Source organism: Oncorhynchus clarkii, chromosome 21 (genome assembly GCF_045791955.1).
Source record: "Oncorhynchus clarkii lewisi isolate Uvic-CL-2024 chromosome 21, UVic_Ocla_1.0, whole genome shotgun sequence".
Classification (NCBI taxonomy): Eukaryota; Metazoa; Chordata; class Actinopteri; order Salmoniformes; family Salmonidae; genus Oncorhynchus; species Oncorhynchus clarkii.
Genome location: NC_092167.1, coordinates 4,131,015 through 4,151,097, shown reverse-complemented (window position 1 = coordinate 4,151,097; position 20,083 = coordinate 4,131,015). Strand labels below are relative to the sequence as shown.

The 20,083-nt window shown below is 44.6% G+C and overlaps 1 protein-coding gene across 2 annotated transcripts in view; it reads left to right on the top strand.

The window, feature by feature from the left end:
• LOC139379643 (prickle-like protein 1) overlaps nucleotides 1–20,083 on the top strand; it is a 65,255-nt gene that overhangs the window by 13,982 nt on the left and 31,190 nt on the right. The window contains exon 1 of one of the 2 annotated variants that reach the window (XM_071122454.1): nucleotides 15,322–15,640. The exons of the other annotated variant lie outside the window; for it this stretch is intronic. Within the exon in view, the coding sequence (XP_070978555.1) occupies nucleotides 15,626–15,640 (15 nt within the window). The 5' untranslated portion in view covers nucleotides 15,322–15,625. Of the gene's footprint in view, nucleotides 1–15,321; nucleotides 15,641–20,083 lie in introns of those variants that run through there. 2 annotated transcript variants of the gene reach the window in all.

Here is a 20,083-nt window from a genome sequence, read left to right as displayed (position 1 = left end):
ATGTTGACTCCAATGCTTCCCACAGTTGTGTCAAGTTGGCTGGATATCTTTTGCGTGGTGGACCATTCTTGATACACACAAGAAACTATTGAGCTTGAAAAACCCAGCAGCGTTGCAGTTCTCAATACAAACCGGTCCTCCTGGTACCTACTACCAGACCCTGTTCAGAGGCACTTCAATATGTTGTCTTTCCCATTCACACTCTGAATGGCACACATACACAATCCATGTCTCAGCTGTCTCAAGGATTACAAATCTTTCTTTAACATGTCTCCTCTCCTTCATCTACAGTGATTGAAGTGGATTTAGGGTAACCTGGAAACAATTAGGGTAACCTGGAAACATCTAGGGTAACCTGGAAACCTCTAGGGTAACCTGGAAACATCTAGGGTAACCTGGAAACATCTAGGGTAACCTGGAAACATCTAGGACAACCTGGAAACAATTAGGGCAACCTGGAACCATCTAGGGTAACCTGGAAACAACTAGGGTAACCTGGAAACAACTAGGGTAACCTGGAAACATCTAGGGTAACCTGGAAACATCTAGGGTAACCTGGAAACATCTAGGGTAACCTGGAAACAACTAGGGTAACCTGGAAACAACTAGGGCAACCTGGAACCACCTAGGGTAACCTGGAAACAACTAGGGTAACCTGGAAACATCTAGGGTAACCTGGAAACAACTAGCGTAACCTGGAAACATCTAGGGTAACCTGGAAACATCTAGGGTAACCTGGAAACAACTAGGGCAACCTGGAAACATCTAGGGCAACCTGGAAACAACTAGGGTAACCTGGAAACATCTAGGACAACCTGGAAACATCTAGGGTAACCTGGAAACATCTAGGACAACCTGGAAACATCTAGGACAACCTGGAAACAACTAGGGTAACCTGGAAACATCTAGGACAACCTGGAAACATCTAGGACAACCTGGAAACAACTAGGGCAACCTGGAAACTCTGCAAACTATATGTAGAAGCCGGAGAGCCAGCAATGTTTACATGTAGGTTGGTCATCGGATTCCCACCCTTCTGTCATGGCTTGTGCATTATGGGAAAGTGACCACATTGTGTAAGAGGGCAGTGTGTATTTGTTCCACTTGAGTGACTCTGTTCTGCTCTCTCCTCCCTAGAGGCATATCATTATGACTCTGTATACACAGAGCCTGGTCCCTGGCCTGGCCTACATTCTAGCAGGGTACAGGAGAGCTGCTATGGAGGGAGTCATTATGGAGTAGAATTAGGGTGATGCAACACACACACAGGCACACACATACACACACACACACACACACACACATACACACACATACATACAGTACACTGGCAGACAAACATACCCACACTCACACAACCACACACACACACATACAGTACACTGACAGACACACATACCCACACTCACACACACAAGCATGCATGCAGGCACGCACACACACACACACACACACACACACACACACACACACACACACACACACACACACACACACACACACACACACACACACACACACACACACACACACACACACACACACACACACACACACACACACACACACACACACACACACACACACACACACACACACACACACACACACACACACACACACACACACACACACACACACACACCAATCTGAGCATGATATGCCATGAGATGTTTTGTCTTGTAGAGGGGTTCCCACGTATTCCAGTTTTCATTTAGACTCTAAAGTCATTTGTTTTCTAAATGAACGTGTTATTTTAACGTGCCGTTCCGTTTCTGTTTTCTCAGCTGAAATAGGAAATCACTTCTTAACAGGAAGAGAGACACATGGACCACAACAACAGAATGACAAGTGTTGAACATCTGTCTCAGTTCATTTATTAATAAAGTCTGGAGCCAGAAATAACAACAATCACATAGCAGCCCAAACGCCACACCATATTTTCTCCATTATGAAAACAGACCTGAGTTCAGTTCTTATCTGTTATAATCAAATAGCAGCCCAAATGCATCACTATATTTTCTCCATTATGAAGACCTGAATTCAGTTCTTATCTGTTATTCTTGTCGGCCTTTCTTCCTCCCCCTTGACGCTGACTGTGCAGGGGTGTGTGTGCGTGCCTGTGTGTGCGTGTGCATCCTTGCATGTGCGTGTTCGTGTCCGTACGTGTGTACGTGCTTGTGTATGTATGTCCCTACTAATCCCAGTCAGCTTATTATGAGAAGCAGATGTTTTGTTGCTCAACACCATAGGGTGTTCCCTATGGAGGTTAACTGTACTCTACTAAACTCTGGGTTAGATCCTGTTTGGCCGGGTGTTCCCTATGGAGGTTTACTGTACTCTACTAAACTCTGGGTTAGATCCTGTTTGGCCGGGTGTTCCCTATGGAGCTTCACTGTACTCTACTAAACTCTGGGTTGGGTCGTGCATAGCCGGGTGGTCTGCTGGGAACTCCATATGAACAAAGCTCATCTTGAATGAATGTCTGAAATAATGCTTAACAGGATGCAGGGTGGGGGGGCATTTCCATTTCCTCCTTGCTAATAGCTAACTCATTGGATTGTGAGTAAGCCTGCTTGACGATACATGAGTTATATGTTTAACAGAAATGTCACTACAGATTTCACTCTTCAGAAATAAACTTTTCAATGGGATTATTTCTCTCTAAAATTAGTTTTGAGATGTCTAAAACTCTGAGGGGGTCTTGGTCCTTAATAAAGCCTCTAGCTTGTCATCTCAGGGCTGAGGACCAGGAGGTGACGTCCCCTCTCTCTTTTTCTCTTTTTCTATCTTTCTTTCTCTCTCTCTCTCTTGCTCTCTCTCTCTGTCTCTGTCTCTCTCTCTCTGTCTCTGTCTCTCACTCTCTCACTCTCTCTCTCTGTCTGTCTCTGTCTCTGTTTCTCTCTTTCTCGCTCTCTTTCTCTCTCTCTCTCATAAAGGCATATCCAGGTTTTTATTAGCTGTGTAGTAGCCCTGTGCCAACTCCCTGTCCTCTGTCTCTCAGTCAGTCTAATTTAATATTGTTAACTGACACATTCCACTTAACGAGTCTAGAAGTCACTCTGACCTTTGTCTCTGCAGCTGAAAGGGTGATCTCTCTCTCTGCTGCTGAAAATATGATATTTCTCTCTGCAGCTGAAAAGGTGATCTCTCTCTCTGCAGCTGAAAAGGTGATCTCTCTCCCTGATGCTGAAAGGGTGATCTCTCTCCCTGCAGCTGAAAGGGTGATCTCTCTCTCTGCAGCTGAAAAGGTGATCTCTCTCCCTGATGCTGAAAGGGTGATCTCTCTCCCTGATGCTGAAAAGGTGATCTCCCTCTCTGTGCAGCTGACTTGAAACACCCTTCTCTCTCAGTATGAGTGAACCCAAAGTAATGGTCTCTCCAGCTGTCCTACACAGACCTGTCCTCATCCTGACAGTAACCCTGTCCTCTAAATCTGTCCCACACAGACCTGTCCCCATCATGACAGTCTACTCTGTCCTCTATAGTTGTCCCACACAGACCTGTCCTCATCCTTACAGTAACCCTGTCCTCTATAGTTGTCCCACACAGACCTATCCTCATCCTGACAGTAACCCTGTCCTCTATAGCTGTCCTACACAGACCTGTCCTCATCCTGACAGTAACCCTGTCCTCTATAGCTGTCCCACACAGACCTGTCCTCATCCTGATAGTAACCCTGTCCGCTATAGCTGTCCCACACAGACCTGTCCTCATCCTGACAGCTTACACTCTAGTTTATGGTCCACAATGTCCCCACCTTCCCTAAACAGAGATGGGATTTCTAGCACCATCCTGTCAAAACAAGTTAAGACTGGTTGATTAGTCAAACCAACCGGTTGGTAAATGGCACAAGAGCATTGAAGTGATCTGTTAACAAGATATGGGCATCCATTTCCTAAGCTTTATGATGGGAAGCTCCCTCCATCCACTAATGCAGTCATTAGAGCTCTGTGAAGGTGAATTCCTCAACAGGAGGACAGATCCTTATTAGTTCCTTAGTGAAGTAGTAACCGTGTGTGAAGGTGCTAACCTCAGTCCATTCTAATGCTCAGCAGTTATAGAGGAGATCTTCACACTCTTCTGGAGGAACAAAGCAACGACCCTGTATAAAACAACTTTCTCTATAAGCTCAACTTAGCCACCATTGTTTCTCAACTCTGCCCAGGACCCTTAACTACAAACTAGAGGGTGAAATTAATGGCTCTTCATGTACTGCACTATAGCCTACAGGGACAGCAAATCTTAGAGTGGCATGGGATAGATAATTTCATTTAACTTTTTTCTTTGAGTTTGTCTTCCTTTTATTGGGGAAAAGACACAGGAATAAACTCAGTTCGGTCTATAATGTATTTTCATACTTGATTCACCTCATTTATGGATGTTGAAGACAGAGTAACCCAGGATGACTTTCTTTCATTGGAGACTCAGTTCGGTCTATAATGTATTTTCATTCTTGATTCACCTCATTTATGGATGTTGAAGACAGAGTAACCCAGGATGACTTTCTTTCATTGGAGACTCAGTTCGGTCTATAATGTATTTTCATTCTTGATTCACCTCATTTATGGATGTTGAAGACAGAGTAACCCAGGATGACTTTCTTTCATTGGAGACTCAGTTCGGTCTATAATGTATTTTCATTCTTGGTTCACCTCATTCATACTCCATTACATTGATGTCAGCCCAGGTTGTTTAGGGACTCCTGTCTCTGCTGTGAGTGAATGGGAAAGCTGCAGTAACCCGCTGTGCTATTTGGTTGAACCTTTAAACTCTAAAGTGGGATAATTCCTCAATATAATGTAATCCAGTCATAAGCAGTCAAGGGATTTATAGAAAACCCACTTAACCACAGCATAATTCTCGAACATATCCTGGGATATGACGCAGGGCAACGTAGCGCAGCAAGGAAAGATTGACAGATATTTACAATTCCAAAGACTTCAAGGAAAACCTGTAGAGAGAAATAAAATACATTACATTTAGAGGTGTCATTCTTTTTCTTAATCAAAGTGCCTCTACTAGGAAGCATAGATAAATCCTATAGCAATGAGTCCTGTAACAAAGTCTGTTGATGTCAATGTTCATGTGTTTTGGTGTCTTCAGTCCTGCCCAGTGCCCTGCTTTAAGAATCTATGTAGAGAAAATAAATGGAATATTTTCATAATAAAATAAGTGGTGATTATTTTATTTGTATAAAATAAATCCTATAACAAGGTTGTTAACATCCGTTCGAGCCTTAATGTCCACAGCCCTGCCCAGTGTTCTGCTTTCAAACCAGCTGACATGACTTAATCCCTTGGTCAAATATTATGAGCAGGAATGACTGCTACGTGACCAAGGGTTTCAACTCTGCCTGTGCCAGCCTCAACCCAGCAGTGAGACAATTCTAAACTGAGGTTACCTAAGAGCCAGCAGGATAACAAGGGCAGCGGCATGGAAGATCTGTTTTAGTCACTGCTACTCTGTCTGTGCCAGCCTCAACCCAGCAGTGAGACAATTCTAAACTGAGGTTACCTAAGAGCCAGCAGGATAACAAGGGCAGCGGCATGGAAGATCTCATCTAGTCACTGCTACTCTGTCTGTGCCAGCCTCAACCCAGCAGTGAGACAATTCTAAAATGAGGTTACCTAAGAGCCAGCAGGATAACAAGGGCAGCGGCATGGAAGATCTCATCTAGTCACTGCTACTCTGTCTGTGCCAGCCTCAACCCAGCAGTGAGACAATTCTAAACTGAGGTTACCTAAGAGCCAGCAGGATAACAAGGGCAGCGGCATGGAAGATCTCATCTAGTCACTGCTACTCTGTCTGTGCCAGCCTCAACCCAGCAGTGAGACAATTCTAAACTGAGGTTACCTAAGAGCCAGCAGGATAACAAGTGCAGCGGCATGGAAGATCTCATCTAGTCACTGCTACTCTGTCTGTGCCAGCCTCAACCCAGCAGTGAGACAATTCTAAAATGAGGTTACCTAAGAGCCAGCAGGATAACAAGGGCAGCGGCATGGAAGATCTCATCTAGTCACTGCTACTCTGTCTGTGCCAGCCTCAACCCAGCAGTGAGACAATTCTAAAATGAGGTTACCTAAGAGCCAGCAGGATAACAAGGGCAGCGGCATGGAAGATCTGTTTTAGTCACTGCTACTCTGTCTGTGCCAGCCTCAACCCAGCAGTGAGACAATTCTAAACTGAGGTTACCTAAGAGCCAGCAGGATAACAAGGGCAGCGGCATGGAAGATCTGATCTAGTCACTGCTACTCTGCCATTGGCAGTGTGGAGAGGCTAGCGGAGTTATCCTGGGTTGTGTTTCCAAATGGCACCCTATTCACTATAGTGCACTACTTTGACCAGAGCCCATAGGGAACGGGGTGCCATTTGGGACACATACCTAGTTTAATTTGGAGGGTTTTCAGCTCTCGAAGCCTCCGGCGCTGCAGATCACAGTCAGAGCTTTGGGTTTTATTAAGTTGTACTGGGTTTTATTAAGTTATATTGGGTTTTATTAAGTTGTACTGGGTTTTATTAAGTTGTACTGGGGTTTATTAAGTTGTATTGTGTTTTATTAAGTTGTATTGTGTTTTATTAAGTTGTACTGGGTTTTATTAAGTTGTACTGGGTTTTGTTAAGTTGTACTGGGGTTTGTTAAGTTGTATTGGGTTTTGTTAAGTTGTACTGGGTTTTATTAAGTTGTACTGGGTTTTATTAAGTTGTATTGTGTTTTATTAAGTTGTATTGTGTTTTATTAAGTTGTACTGGGTTTTATTAAGTTGTACTGGGTTTTGTTAAGTTGTACTGGGGTTTGTTAAGTTGTACTGGGGTTTGTTAAATTGTATTGGGTTTTGTTAAGTTGTACTGGGTTTTATTAAGTTGTACTGGGTTTTATTAAGTTGTACTGGGTTTTGTTAAGTTGTACTGGGTTTTGTTAAGTTGTACTGGGGTTTGTTAAGTTGTATTGGGTTTTGTTAAGTTGTACTGGGTTTTATTAAGTTGTATTGTGTTTTATTAAGTTGTACTGGGTTTTATTAAGTTGTATTGGGTTTTGTTAAGTTGTACTGGGTTTTGTTAAGTTGTACTGGGGTTTGTTAAGTTGTACTGGGTTTTATTAAGTTGTACTGGGTTTTATTAAGTTGTTTTGGGTTTTGTTAAGTTGTATTGGGATTTATCAAATCAAATCAAATGTATTTCTAAAGCCCTTCGTACATCAGCTGATATCTCAAAGTGCTGTACAGAAACCCAGCCTAAAACCCCAAACAGCAAACAATGCAGGTGTAGAAGCACGGTGGCTAGGGAAAACTCCCTAGAAAGGCCAAAATCTAGGAAGAAACCTAGAGAGGAACCAGGCTATGTGGGGTGGCCAGTCCTCTTCTGGCTGTGCCGGGTGGAGATTATAACAGAACATGGCCAAGATGTTCAAATGTTCATAAATGACCAGCATGGTCCAATAATAATAAGGCAGAACAGTTGAAACTGGAGCAGCAGCACGGCCAGGTGGACTGGGGACAGCAAGGAGTCATCATGTCAGGTAGTCCTGAGGCATGGTCCTAGGGCTCAGGTCCTCCGAGAGAGAGAAAGAAAGAGAGCAAGAGAGAATTAGAGAGAGCACACTTAAATTCACACAGGACACCAAATAGGACAGGAGAAGTACTCCAGATATAACAAACTGACCCTAGCCCCCCGACACATAAACTACTGCAGCATAAATACTGGAGGCTGAGACAGGAGGGGTCAGGAGACACTGTGGCCCCATCCGAGGACACCCCCGGACAGGGCCAAACAGGAAGGATATAACCCCGCCCACTTTGCCAAAGCACAGCCCCCACACCACTAGAGGGATATCTTCAACCACCAACTTACCATCCTGAGACAAGGCTGAGTATAGCCCACAAAGATCTCCGCCACGGCACAACCCAAGGGGGGGCGCCAACCCAGACAGGATGATCACATCAGTGACTCAACCCACTCAGGTGACGCACCCCTCCCAGGGACGGTATGAGAGAGCCCCAGTAAGCCAATGACTCAATGACTTAGAGGCAGAGAATCCCAGTGGAAAGAGGGGAACCGGCCAGGCAGAGACAGCAAGGGCGGTTCGTTGCTCCAGAGCCTTTCCGTTCACCTTCCCACTCCTGGGCCAGACTACACTCATTTATGAAGTTGTACTGGGTTAAGTTAAGTTGTATTGGGTTTTATTAAGTTGTACTGGGGTTTTTTTAAGTTGCATTTTGTTTTGTTAAGTTGTATTACATTTTATTAAGTTGTATTGGGTTTTATTAAAATCTAGAGGGGGTGTAATCTGGAGGGGTGAAATCTAGAGGGGGTGAAATCTAGAGGGGGTGAAATCTAGAGTTGTGAAATCTAGAGGGGGTGAAATCTAGAGTTGTGAAATCTAGAGGGGGTGAAATCTAGAGGGGGTGAAATCTAGAGGGGTTATGCTAGGACATGTTGATTATATAGAGGAGGATTGTAGTTTTAGTTTGATAGTTCTATTGACCATTTTATCTCATCAAACTGAACTACAGAACATAATAATCTACATTTTATCTCACCAAACTGAACTACAGAACATAATGATCTATATTTTATCTCACCAAACTGAACTACAGAACATAATGATCTACATTTTATCTCATCAAACTGAACTACGGAACATAATAATCTATATTTTATCTCACCAAACTGAACTACAGAACATAATCATCTATATTTTATCTCACCAAACTGAACTACAGAACATAATAATCTATATTTTATCTCACCAAACTGAACTACAGAACATAATAATCTATATTTTATCTCACCAAACTGAACTACAGAACATAATCATCTATATTTTAAGTGCGAAGGTTCTTGTATTAATAGGATGATGTTGTCTCCTAAGACATCAGATGAGGAAATGGCTTCTGACGAATAGTTATACACCCTGATAAAAGAATCATTAGGTGGGTGATTGGATTTGGAATCACTGGTCACTTTAATAATGTTTACATACTGCTTTCCTCATCTCATATGTATATACTGTATTCTATTCTACTGTATTTTACTCAACGCCACTCCGACATTGCTCGTCCTAATATTTATATATTTCTTAATTCCATTCTTTTACTTTAGATGTGTGTGTATTGTTGTGAATTGTTAGATACTACTGTACTGTTAGCCCTAGGAACACCCGCTACACCTGCAATAGCGTCTGCTAAACATGTGTATGTGACCAATAAAAAGTGATTTTATTTGTCCTGTTTTACACATGTACCAGTGTGTATTAATACGTGTTAATTAGAAATGTGTTTTTTGCATATCCCAACTCCCCCTGACACACCCTCTGAGAGTGGGGTCACGGCCAGTGTTCTGACTGATGAGCCATGGGACTTTATCCCCTATCTATCCTTAGTAGTGATCTGACCTGTGTGATGTGCAGAACACTGGTAGCTAAACGTCTCATTAGGAGCTAACTCCGGCTATCTCTACTGCGCTAATTCAAACACTTAACAACATGGTCGTCCATCTGAGCACATCAATGACCACATTAACACATCATCCCTCCTCTAATACACAACTCTGATAGACACCGACAGTATGTGAATGATGTTATGCGGCACAGGAAAATAGACACCTCGTTGAATACAGGAAAATAGACACCTCGTTGAATACAGGAGAATACACATCTGGGATAACACCTCTTTGACTTGTAAACCTGTTTAGTCCAAGGGAGTCAAGGGACACAGCTTTCTGTTTAGTCTAGGGGAGTTAAGAGACACAGCTTTCTGTTTAGTCTAGGGGAGTTGAGGAACACAGCTTTCTGTTTAGTCTAGGGGAGTTGAGGAACACAGCTTTCTGTTTAGTCTAGGGGGGTTGAGGGACACAGCTTTCTGTTTAGTCTAGGGGGGTTGAGGGACACAGCTTTCTGTTTAGTCTAGGGGAGTCGAGAGACACAGCTTGCTGTTTTGTCTAGGGGAGTTGAGGAGCACAGCTTTCTGTTTAGTCTAGGGGAGTCGAGGAACACAGCTTTCTGTTTTGTCTAGGGGAGTCGAGGGACACAGCTTTCTGTTTTGTCTAGGGGAGTCGAGGGACACAGCTTTCTGTTTAGTCTAGGGGAGTTGAGGAACACAGCTTTCTGTTTAGTCTAGGGGTCGAGAGACACAGCTTTCTGTTTAGTCTAGGGGAGTCGAGGGACACAGCTTTCTGTTTAGTCTAGGGGTCGAGAGACACAGCTTTCTGTTTAGTCTAGGGGAGTCGAGAGACACAGCTTTCTGTTTTGTCTAGGGGAGTCGAGGGACACAGCTTTCTGTTTAGTCTAGGGGAGTTGAGGAACACAGCTTTCTGTTTAGTCTAGGGGTCGAGAGACACAGCTTTCTGTTTAGTCTAGGGGAGTCGAGAGACACAGCTTTCTGTTTAGTCTAGGGGAGTCGAGAGACACAGCTTTCTGTTTTGTCTAGGGGAGTCGAGAGACACAGCTTTCTGTTTAGTCTAGGGGAGTTGAGGAACACAGCTTTCTGTTTAGTCTAGGGGAGTCAATGGACACAGCTTTCTGTTTTGTCTAAGGGAGTCAATGGACACAGCTTTCTGTTTAGTCTTAGGGGGTCGAGGGACACAGCTTTCTGTTTAGTCTAGGGGGGTCGAGGGACACAGCTTTCTGTTTTGTCTAGGGGAGTCGAGAGAAACAGCTTTCTGTTTAGTCTAGGGGAGTCGAGAGACACAGCTTTCTGTTTAGTCTAGGGGAGTCGAGGAACACAGCTTGCTGTTTTGTCTAGGGGAGTTGAGGAACACATCTTTCTGTTTAGTCTAGGGGAGTCGAGGAACACAGCTTTCTGTTTAGTCTAGGGGAGTTGAGGAACACAGCTTTCTGTTTAGTCTAGTGGGGTCGAGAGACACAGCTTTCTGTTTAGTCTAGGGGTCGAGAGACACAGCTTTCTGTTTTGTCTAGGGGGGTCGAGAGACACAGCTTTCTGTTTTGTCTAGGGGAGTCGAGAGAAACAGCTTTCTGTTTAATCTAGGGGAGTCAATGGACACTGCTTTCTGTTTTGTCTAGGGGTCGAGAGACACAGCTTTCTGTTTAGTCTAGGGGAGTCGAGGAACACAGCTTGCTGTTTTGTCTAGGGGGGTCGAGAGACACAGCTTTCTGTTTAATCTAGGGGAGTCGAGGAACACAGCTTTCTGTTTAATCTAGGGGAGTCGAGGAACACAGCTTTCTGTTTAATCTAGGGGAGTCGAGGAACACAGCTTTCTGTTTTGTCTAGGGGGGTCGAGAGACACAGCTTTCTGTTTTGTCTAAGGGGGTCGAGAGACACAGCTTGCTGTTTTGTCTAGGGGAGTTGAGGAGCACAGCTTTCTGTTTAGTCTAGGGGAGTCGAGGAACACAGCTTTCTGTTTAGTCTAGGGGAGTTGAGGAACACAGCTTTCTGTTTAGTCTAGTGGGGTCGAGAGACACAGCTTTCTGTTTAGTCTAGGGGTCGAGAGACTCAGCTTTCTGTTTAGTCTAGGGGTCGAGAGACACAGCTTTCTGTTTTGTCTAGGGGAGTTGAGGGCCAAAGCTTTCTGTTTTGTCTAGGGGTCGAGAGAAACAGCTTTCTGTTTTGTCTAGGGGAGTTGAGGGACACAGCTTTCTGTTTAGTCTAGGGGGGTTGAGGGACACAGCTTTCTGTTTAGTCTAGGGGAGTTGAGGGACACAGCTTTCTGTTTAGTCTAGGGGAGTCGAGAGACACAGCTTTCTGTTTAGTCTAGGGGGGTTGAGGGACACAGCTTTCTGTTTAGTCTAGGGGAGTTGAGGGACACAGCTTTCTGTTTAGTCTAGGGGGGTTGAGGGACACAGCTTTCTGTTTAGTCTAGGGGAGTTGAGGGACACAGATTTCTGTTTAGTCTAGGGGAGTCGAGAGACACAGCTTTCTGTTTAGTCTAGGGGGGTTGAGGGACACAGCTTTCTGTTTAGTCTAGGGGAGTCGAGAGACACAGCTTTCTGTTTAGTCTAGGGGGGTTGAGGGACACAGCTTTCTGTTTAGTCTAGGGGAGTTGAGGGACACAGCTTTCTGTTTAGTCTAGGGGAGTCGAGAGACACAGCTTTCTGTTTTGTCTAGGGGGGTTGAGGGACACAGCTTTCTGTTTAGTCTAGGGGAGTCGAGAGACACAGCTTTCTGTTTAGTCTAGGGGAGTTGAGGGACACAGCGTTCTGTTTTGTCTAGGGGAGTTGAGAGACACAGTTTTCTGTTTAGTCTAGGGGGGTTGAGGGACACAGCTTTCTGTTTAGTCTAGGGGGGTTGAGGGACACAGCTTTCTGTTTTGGGTCTGTAGGTATATTAGTTTGGAATCTGACTGGGTCTCAGGTTTACTGATCATAGCCCTGACAGGTTAGAAGTTAGACTGGGTTGTGAATGGAGCGAGGCAATAGGCAGATGGGTCGATTGGATGACAGCGGGAGTGTGTGTTTGTGTGTGTCAGTGGTGTGTGTGACAGTGCCAAAGGTTACTGCATAAACCCTTCATTAGTTACATTGACTCGAAAGGCTGCGGACATCTGAATACCAGCCAAGGCATCATTCACTCAGAGCATGTCCGATGGCCTGGCACGTCGTTGAAATATCACCATTATCCCCACAATGGCCACCCAGGGGAAGGTCAATGGGGTTTACAATGGGAAGGAAGGAAACTGGCAGGAAATACACCCTAGGTGTTTCGCTACATTACTTCCTCCTCTTGACTAAGAAAGCACTGAGGTATATTTGGTTCTTCACTGTTTCACAGTGTGGATTGGGACAGACGGTTCTGCTATTCTGGACTGGAGGAAGCAGGAAAGGCTGGGATGGTGAACATGCACACACACCCTGTCCCAGGAAGCAGAGCAGATGACAAGGTCAACTGCCTCTTCTGTTTCTGAAGGGCTTTCTCTGAACGACCCCACGGTGGCTTCTGGCCACAAGCCCAGCCTACTTCTGAATGGATAATATCTCCTCTATTGTCTGAAAGAAAGAGCCTCTATTCCTGGGAGTATTTTTTAAATCTTCAGGCATTTTGTGACCCTGTCATTGTCTATATTGTGAGAGGAAAAGTGGCTTTGGGGCTTTTTTGTTGGTGTTTTGGTCCGAAAAGTGACTCTTCGGCCATTTTGATATGTTGGTCAAACTAGGATTTGTTTTCTTACCTGCCTAAACTTTAACGTTTCCACCAGGAGTTTTACATGTTGATCCAGATAAATATCTTCCACTCAAAGCATGGTATTCTCTGAGCTAAGTTAAAGTGGCTTTTAGTTTGCTGTGCCAAGACCCTGGAAACCTGGAGAGTCTGTTCGCCTCTCTCTGAAAGGTATGCCAGAATTGCTCTTTGCTCTCTCTCTCACTGTCTCTGTATCTCTCTCCTTTTCTCTCTTTCCGTCCCTCCCTCCCTCCCTCCCTCCCTCCCTCACAAATCCTAAATCATAGTTATTCCTCATGTGTACCTGGTAATTTGGCATGTGACAAACTGTTTTGCTCCATTCTCCATAGACAGTGGCAGGGCGTCCTGAGGGAGGGTCCTTTGTCCCAGGCACAAAGATGGAAACACATTTGTCATTCAGCTCTTTAATGAAGCCATCAACCCCTCATGATGAGCAATGGTGAAGACCTGGTGCAAATAAAGCAAGGAAACGTCTCTCGCTTGTTTATGGACGTTCAAAATGTTGATCTCCGACCAGTAAACAACGTTCTGTCCTATATGGAATTGCGTTGAGGTTCTGGAACATGTGCGTGATACATGTGTATCATTTAGCAGAAGCTCGTATCCAGAGCAACTGAGATTAAGTGAATTGCTCAAGCACACATCAACTGATTTTTCTCCTAGTTGATTGGGGATTCAAACCAGCGACCTTTCGGTAACTGGCCCAATGTGCTTAACCCCTAGGCTGCCTGTTGGGAGTTCACTGCTGATGTGAACTGTTCTGGGATCATTTGAGATGAGAGGTGACTCCTCAGTGACACTCATTCAGGCTGGGAGTAGGGGAGCTCAGTTTGGGGTTGTATGTGGTGACATCCATAGGAATAGATGAGGACTCTCACCATCTCAGCCTCTGCAGAAAACGTCATGGGAATATTTCATATGCTGATAAAAGATAGAAGATAGAAGATAAAATATAGATAAAGGTCAAATATACAAAGATGTGACGCAGATAGGAGATGGCTACAGTAGGAGATGGCTACAGTTTGTATCACTGTTTACGTGTCACTAGCCACTTTAAAAATAAAAATAAATGGATTTAATAAATGTATCACTAGTCACTTTACACAATGCGACTTTATATAATGTTTACATACCCTACATTACTCATCACATATGTATATATGTATATACTGTACTCTACACCATCTACTGCATCTTGCCTATGCCGTTCGGCCATCGCTCATGGCCGATGTACATATTCTTATTAATTCCTTTGCACTTGTGTGTAAAAGGTAGTTGCGTGAAATTGTTAGATTACCTGTTGGTTATTACTGCAAGGTCGGAACTAGAAACACAAGCATTTCGCTACACTCACATAAACACCAATACAATTTGATTTGAAGACACTTCCAAAACACTCAGCTTGCTTCCTGCAATAATTCTGAGGTCATCTATTTATTTAGCTGGAAGCAATAATTAAACCATATTTGATTGTTTCACATAATGGTTATTGTTCTGTGGACTTGAGGTTTAAAGCTGGAACACTAGTAAATCAGACAAACGGTGGAACAGATTGAACCACAGATGTTTTCTCTACAGAGAGCCTCTGACATAACCCTGGATCTGTTCTCTTCTCTGGTGAGGAGAAACCACTTGATGATAGCAGAGGTTTGGAGAGGGAGAGGGAGAGGGAGAGGGAGAGGGAGAAGGGGGGGAGAGAGTTAGAGAGAGGCAGAGCGAGAGAGAGAGAGAGAGAGAGAGAGAGAGAGAGAGAGAGGGGGGGAGAGAGTTAGAGAGAGGCAGAGCGTTTGTGTCTGTAAGTTGTTGCCCACTTGAGAATGAGAACGTGTACGGCTGTGCAGTGATTGGAACGTCGGTCAGTGTGTGGAAATGTTGTGGACAGTCATCTGGTCAGAGGGATGTTAGAGAGAAGGAAGGTGAGGGGATGGGAGGGAAGAGGGGTGAGGGGTGAGGGGAAAGGAGGAGGGGGTGAGGGGAACGGTCAGCGGAGAGGGTTGAGGGGAACGGTGGGGAGCTTGGCTGTGGCTGTTGATTCTTGAAGTGTATTTGAAGTGCAGTGGGAGGGCTGGAGAGAGGGTGGGCGGAGGACGAGGGAGGGGGAGGAAGGAGGGGGATAAGTAGGAGGGAGATGAGGAGGAGGGGGGGTGGAGGGGGCGGGATGAGGGGGAGGGGCTGGCCTGAGTGCCAGAGCAGGGTGAGTGCAGCTCACACACACACTCACTCAGACACTGGAGACAGAGACATCACCTCCATGTGTATATGTGCTTTGTGATTCAAACCTTTGCATTTTGGAACTAGACTAATTGATTATCCTTGGTCTAACACTGAGACAGCTTGGATAGACCAACGTTGGAGGAAATTGGAGGACCCTGTGGATAGATTAGACTCTGTGGGAGTAGTGTTGTGGGCATGCAGCCGGACCTCTAGCGCTGTGGCGGAGGCTGGGAGAGTCGTCTTGTGACTGAGGGATTTGGGAAGAGAGGAGAGGACCAATGCTTTTCATAGAGGTAAGAGTTCTGCCTTGGGCTCCTTCAGATGCAACAGAGAGCAATTCATACTTTTTGGAAACTGATTTAAAACCATTACAATGTAGAGGGAGTGGAAGCTCTGTGAATGTAGAGTTATAATTATTGGGTAGATTCAGGTTTGTTATGGGTGGAGCTAACTGCTGTGAACGGATGAACGATATGTTGACAGACAGAATGGTTAGGCTTAGTTCAGAAGTATGTGGAACGTGATGCGTGTGAGTGGTTGTTTGACGTCAACAGAGGGGAGGTGAGACAGATGGGGCTCTATATCAGTGTGTGTCTCTCTCTCCTCCCAGATGAGGCTCTATATCGGTGTGTCTCCCTCTCTCCTCCTCCCAGATGAGGCTCTATATCAGTGTGTGTCTCTCTCTCTCCTCCCAGATTAGGCTCTATATCAGTGTGTGTCTCTCTCCTCCTCCCAGATTAGGCTCTATATCAGTGTGTGTCTCTCTCTCTCCTCCCAAGTGGGGCTCTATATCAGTGTGTGTCTCTCTCCTCCTCCCAGATTAGGCTCTATATCAGTGTGTGTCTCTCTCTCCTCCCAGATGAGGCTCTATATCAGTGTGTCTCTCTTTCCTCCTCCCAGATGAGGCTCTATATCAGTGTGTGTCTCTCTCTCCTCCTCCCAGATGGGGCTCTATATCGGTGTGTGTCTCTCTCTCTCCTCCTCCCAGATTAGGCTCTATATCGGTGTGTGTCTCTCTCTCTCCTCCTCCCAGATGAGGCTCTATATCGGTGTGTGTCTCTCTCTCTCCTCCTCCCAGATTAGGCTCTATATCAGTGTGTGTCTCTCTCTCCTCCTCCCAGATGAGGCTCTATATCGGTGTGTGTCTCTCTCTCCTCCCAGATTAGGCTCTATATCTGTGTGTGTCTCTCTCTCCTCCCAGATTAGGCTCTATATCGGTGTGTGTCTCTCTCTCCTCCTCCCAGATGAGGCTCTATATCGGTGTGTGTCTCTCTCTCCTCCCAGATTAGGCTCTATATCGGTGTGTGTCACTCGCTACTCCTCCCAGATGAGGCTCTATATCGGTGTGTGTCTCTCTCTCTCCTCCTCCCAGAGTAGGCTCTATTTCAGTGTGTCTCTCTCTTCCCAGATGAGGCTCTATATCGGTGTGTGTCTCCCTCTCTCCTCCTCCCAGATGAGGCTCTATATCGGTGTGTGTCTCTCTCTCTCCTCCTCCCAGATTAGGCTCTATATCGGTGTGTGTCTCTCTCTCTCCTCCCTGCCCGCTCCCTCTGTCAGTGTTGTCAGCTGGCAGTATATGTATCAACAGCGAGGCAGGATGTGTGTGTGCAGGTGGTCTCAGTCAAACCGTGTTAGTCCCCCTGTGCCCCCCTATCCCTGGCCCTAACACCTATCTGGCCCTGACAGCTATCTGGCCCTGACACCCATCTGGCCCTAACACCTATCTGGCCCTGACACCCTATCTGGCCCTGACACCTATCTGGCCCTGACACCTATCTGGCCCTGGAATAACAGTCTTCATCAGTTCATCAGGACAGGCTGTGAGGGACGACCTCTGCCTTTAGAGTCCCCTCTCCAACCCTAATGATCTAGCTACATACTACATAGGGTTAGGGTTAGATATACTCCTCTCTATAGGGTTATGGTAAGAGAAACTCCTACATATGTCTGATTATATTAAGATCCTACATCTGTAGGAGTCAGTGACTCTTGTCTGCTTGACTGTCTTCACTATCTGCTCTGATTGTTGTTTCTATTGTATTCTGCCTATATGTAGGGATTCATCATATTCTTCTGTGTAAATCACTAGGGCTGTATATGCTATTTGGTAGTAATAACAACAACATGATTGTGTTTCTATTTTATTCTGCCTATATGTAGGGATTCATCATATTCTTCAGTGTAAATCACTAGAGCTGTATATGTGTATTTGGTAGTAATAACAACAACATCTCCGTACACTGTATTTGATATTCCAGGAAATTGCCATATGAAATCTGTTATAGGCATTCATTTTTAAACGAATGTAATAATTTGCATTAGATAAATAACATATGATTTGCCTAGTCATTACGTAACATAATATTGAACTCAAAACCCCAAAGAATAAGCAAAACAAAACAACCAACTTAAAATGGAGATGACTGTGTAATGAATCTTACACTCATATTTTCTGTTCTCGTAAGTACCAATACTTTATATTTGGAGAACAATTTCATAGTCCTTGTACCTACTGTTGCTTAGGTTACTTGTTACATTTAAATTGCCATGTTTAATTTTTATCTTTATTTAACTAGGCAAGTCAGTTAAGAACAAATTATTATTTACAATGACGGCCGACCTCCAGCCAAACCCTAATCCAGACAATGCTGGGCCAAATTGTGCACCGCCCTATGGGACTCCCAATCACAGCCGGTTGTGATACAGGCTGGAATCGAACCAGGGTCTGTAGTGACACCTCTAGCACTGAGATGCAGTGCCTCAGACCACTGGGCCACTCAGAGGCCTTTAGTATGTGTCAGTATAGGAACAACATGGCCTCCACCTGGAGGGTGTTTACATAGTGCCGATGTTGGGACTTTTTAAATGCCTTTTTTTTTTAAACAAATGTTTCTCTTTCCCTCCGGTCGGCTCTCTCTGGGTTTAAAGGAGCAGAGCAGGGTAGTAAGTTAGACGTTTTGTTTTTGTTTATGTTAAAGACACACATTGTGTTATTGCCAGCGGGTGACAAGGTGTAATGTGAGTACCTGTGTATGTTGGCTCAGGAATCTGCTGGGGATTTTCTCTGACTTTCCTTACTTGACTTTCTAAAAGCAGAGGTTGGGGTAAAGAGGATGGGGGTTAGCAATACATTCACAGGATAATTTCTTAGATTCTTTCACAGGGAACTCTTCTCTTGGTGTGGTCAGAACTGGGCTACACAAAGTGTGTTATTTTTATCCCTTGTAATTAACTGTTTTGAGGACAACATATTTCACGTCTAGACACTGCGCTAGCAGGCTATTCCCAGAAATCCATCACAGTTTTCTCTTGAGGACATGACCTAGACAATTATTGTAATGACACGCCTTTAGCAAATGGCTCTCTATCTCTCCGTCCATCTCGTGACTCGGTTGCTTGGCCGTTGGATAATGTCTCAAGGGCACTTAGGGAAAGTGTTTTACCTCACGCAAGGAAAGGCATTGAGCACCTACTGTAGCAAGAAAGTGTATCTAAAATTGGGCTACTTTTTAGTGGATTGAGCAGGATATTGGCTCTGATTGTGCGGGAAAGAGTCAATAGAATCTGGCAACCATAGAAGTCCATATAAAACATACAGTTATTTAATTATAGGTTATATCGGGGCGGCAGGTAGTCTAGTGGTTAGAGTGTTGGGCCAGTAACCAAAAGGTTGCCGGATCAAATCCCTGAGGTGACAAGGTCAAATCTGTTGTTCTGCCCCTCAACAAGGCAGTTAACCCACTGTTCCCTGGTAGGCTGTCATTGTAAATAAGAATTTGCTCTAAACTGACTTGCCTAGTTAAATTAAAAATATATATATGTGTGCTGTCAACACTGAGTACTACTCATACCACAGAGACCTGGGGTTCTGTTAGATTAGAAGAAGTAATGAGTGATGTCTTCATGTGGTCCTACTTGGTAAAAAGCTGGCAGAGCCACTACGTTGTGTTGTGTGTGTGAAATGAGCTCAGTTCCAGTTCCACAGCCTTTTATGAGCCTTTTTGTATTTGTTGGTTAGAAGCTGCAGGGCTTGTTGTAACTGTATTCAAATCCAAACAAACGTTTCCCCATTCATTTCTCCACAGTGATGTTGACTGGCTGAGTCACAATTACCATCTCTGTTTGAATGGGCATTAGACTGTGATTAACTCATGTGAAGGCATTCAAATTATATCTCAGAATACATTAGCTGACATTAGTTTACATATATTTTCCACAGCTAGCAGGTTACTGACATGTTTTTGTTGAACTTTTTTATTTAAATGATTAGACAGAAAGGTATTAGACCTACATACTCAGACTCTCGGGACATTTGGTCTCTCTTGTGACAGTCCTTGTGACATACCTAATCTTTCAGAAGAAGGTCCCTCCTTGTGACTCAAGAGTGAACTTCCATTAAGTTTAGAGGGCGTCTGTGAAATTCAAACTTTCTCCCCAAACAAGGGTGCTCTTCTCAGGCTATTCTGGTCTTCATTTGCACGTCAAAGGAGCTCAAACAAAACACAAGTGGGGTTTTTAACACCTCCAAGACTTAAACCAGGTTATCTGACAGCGACAGAGTGGTACATCCCAAATGGCACACTATTCCCTATTTAGTGCATCCCAAATGGCACACTATTCCCTATTTAGTGCATCCCAAATGGCACCCTATTCCCTATTTAGTGCACTACTTTAGACCAGGACACATAGAGCTAGCTCCCTTAGAGCTCTGGTCAAAAGTAGTGCACTATATAGGG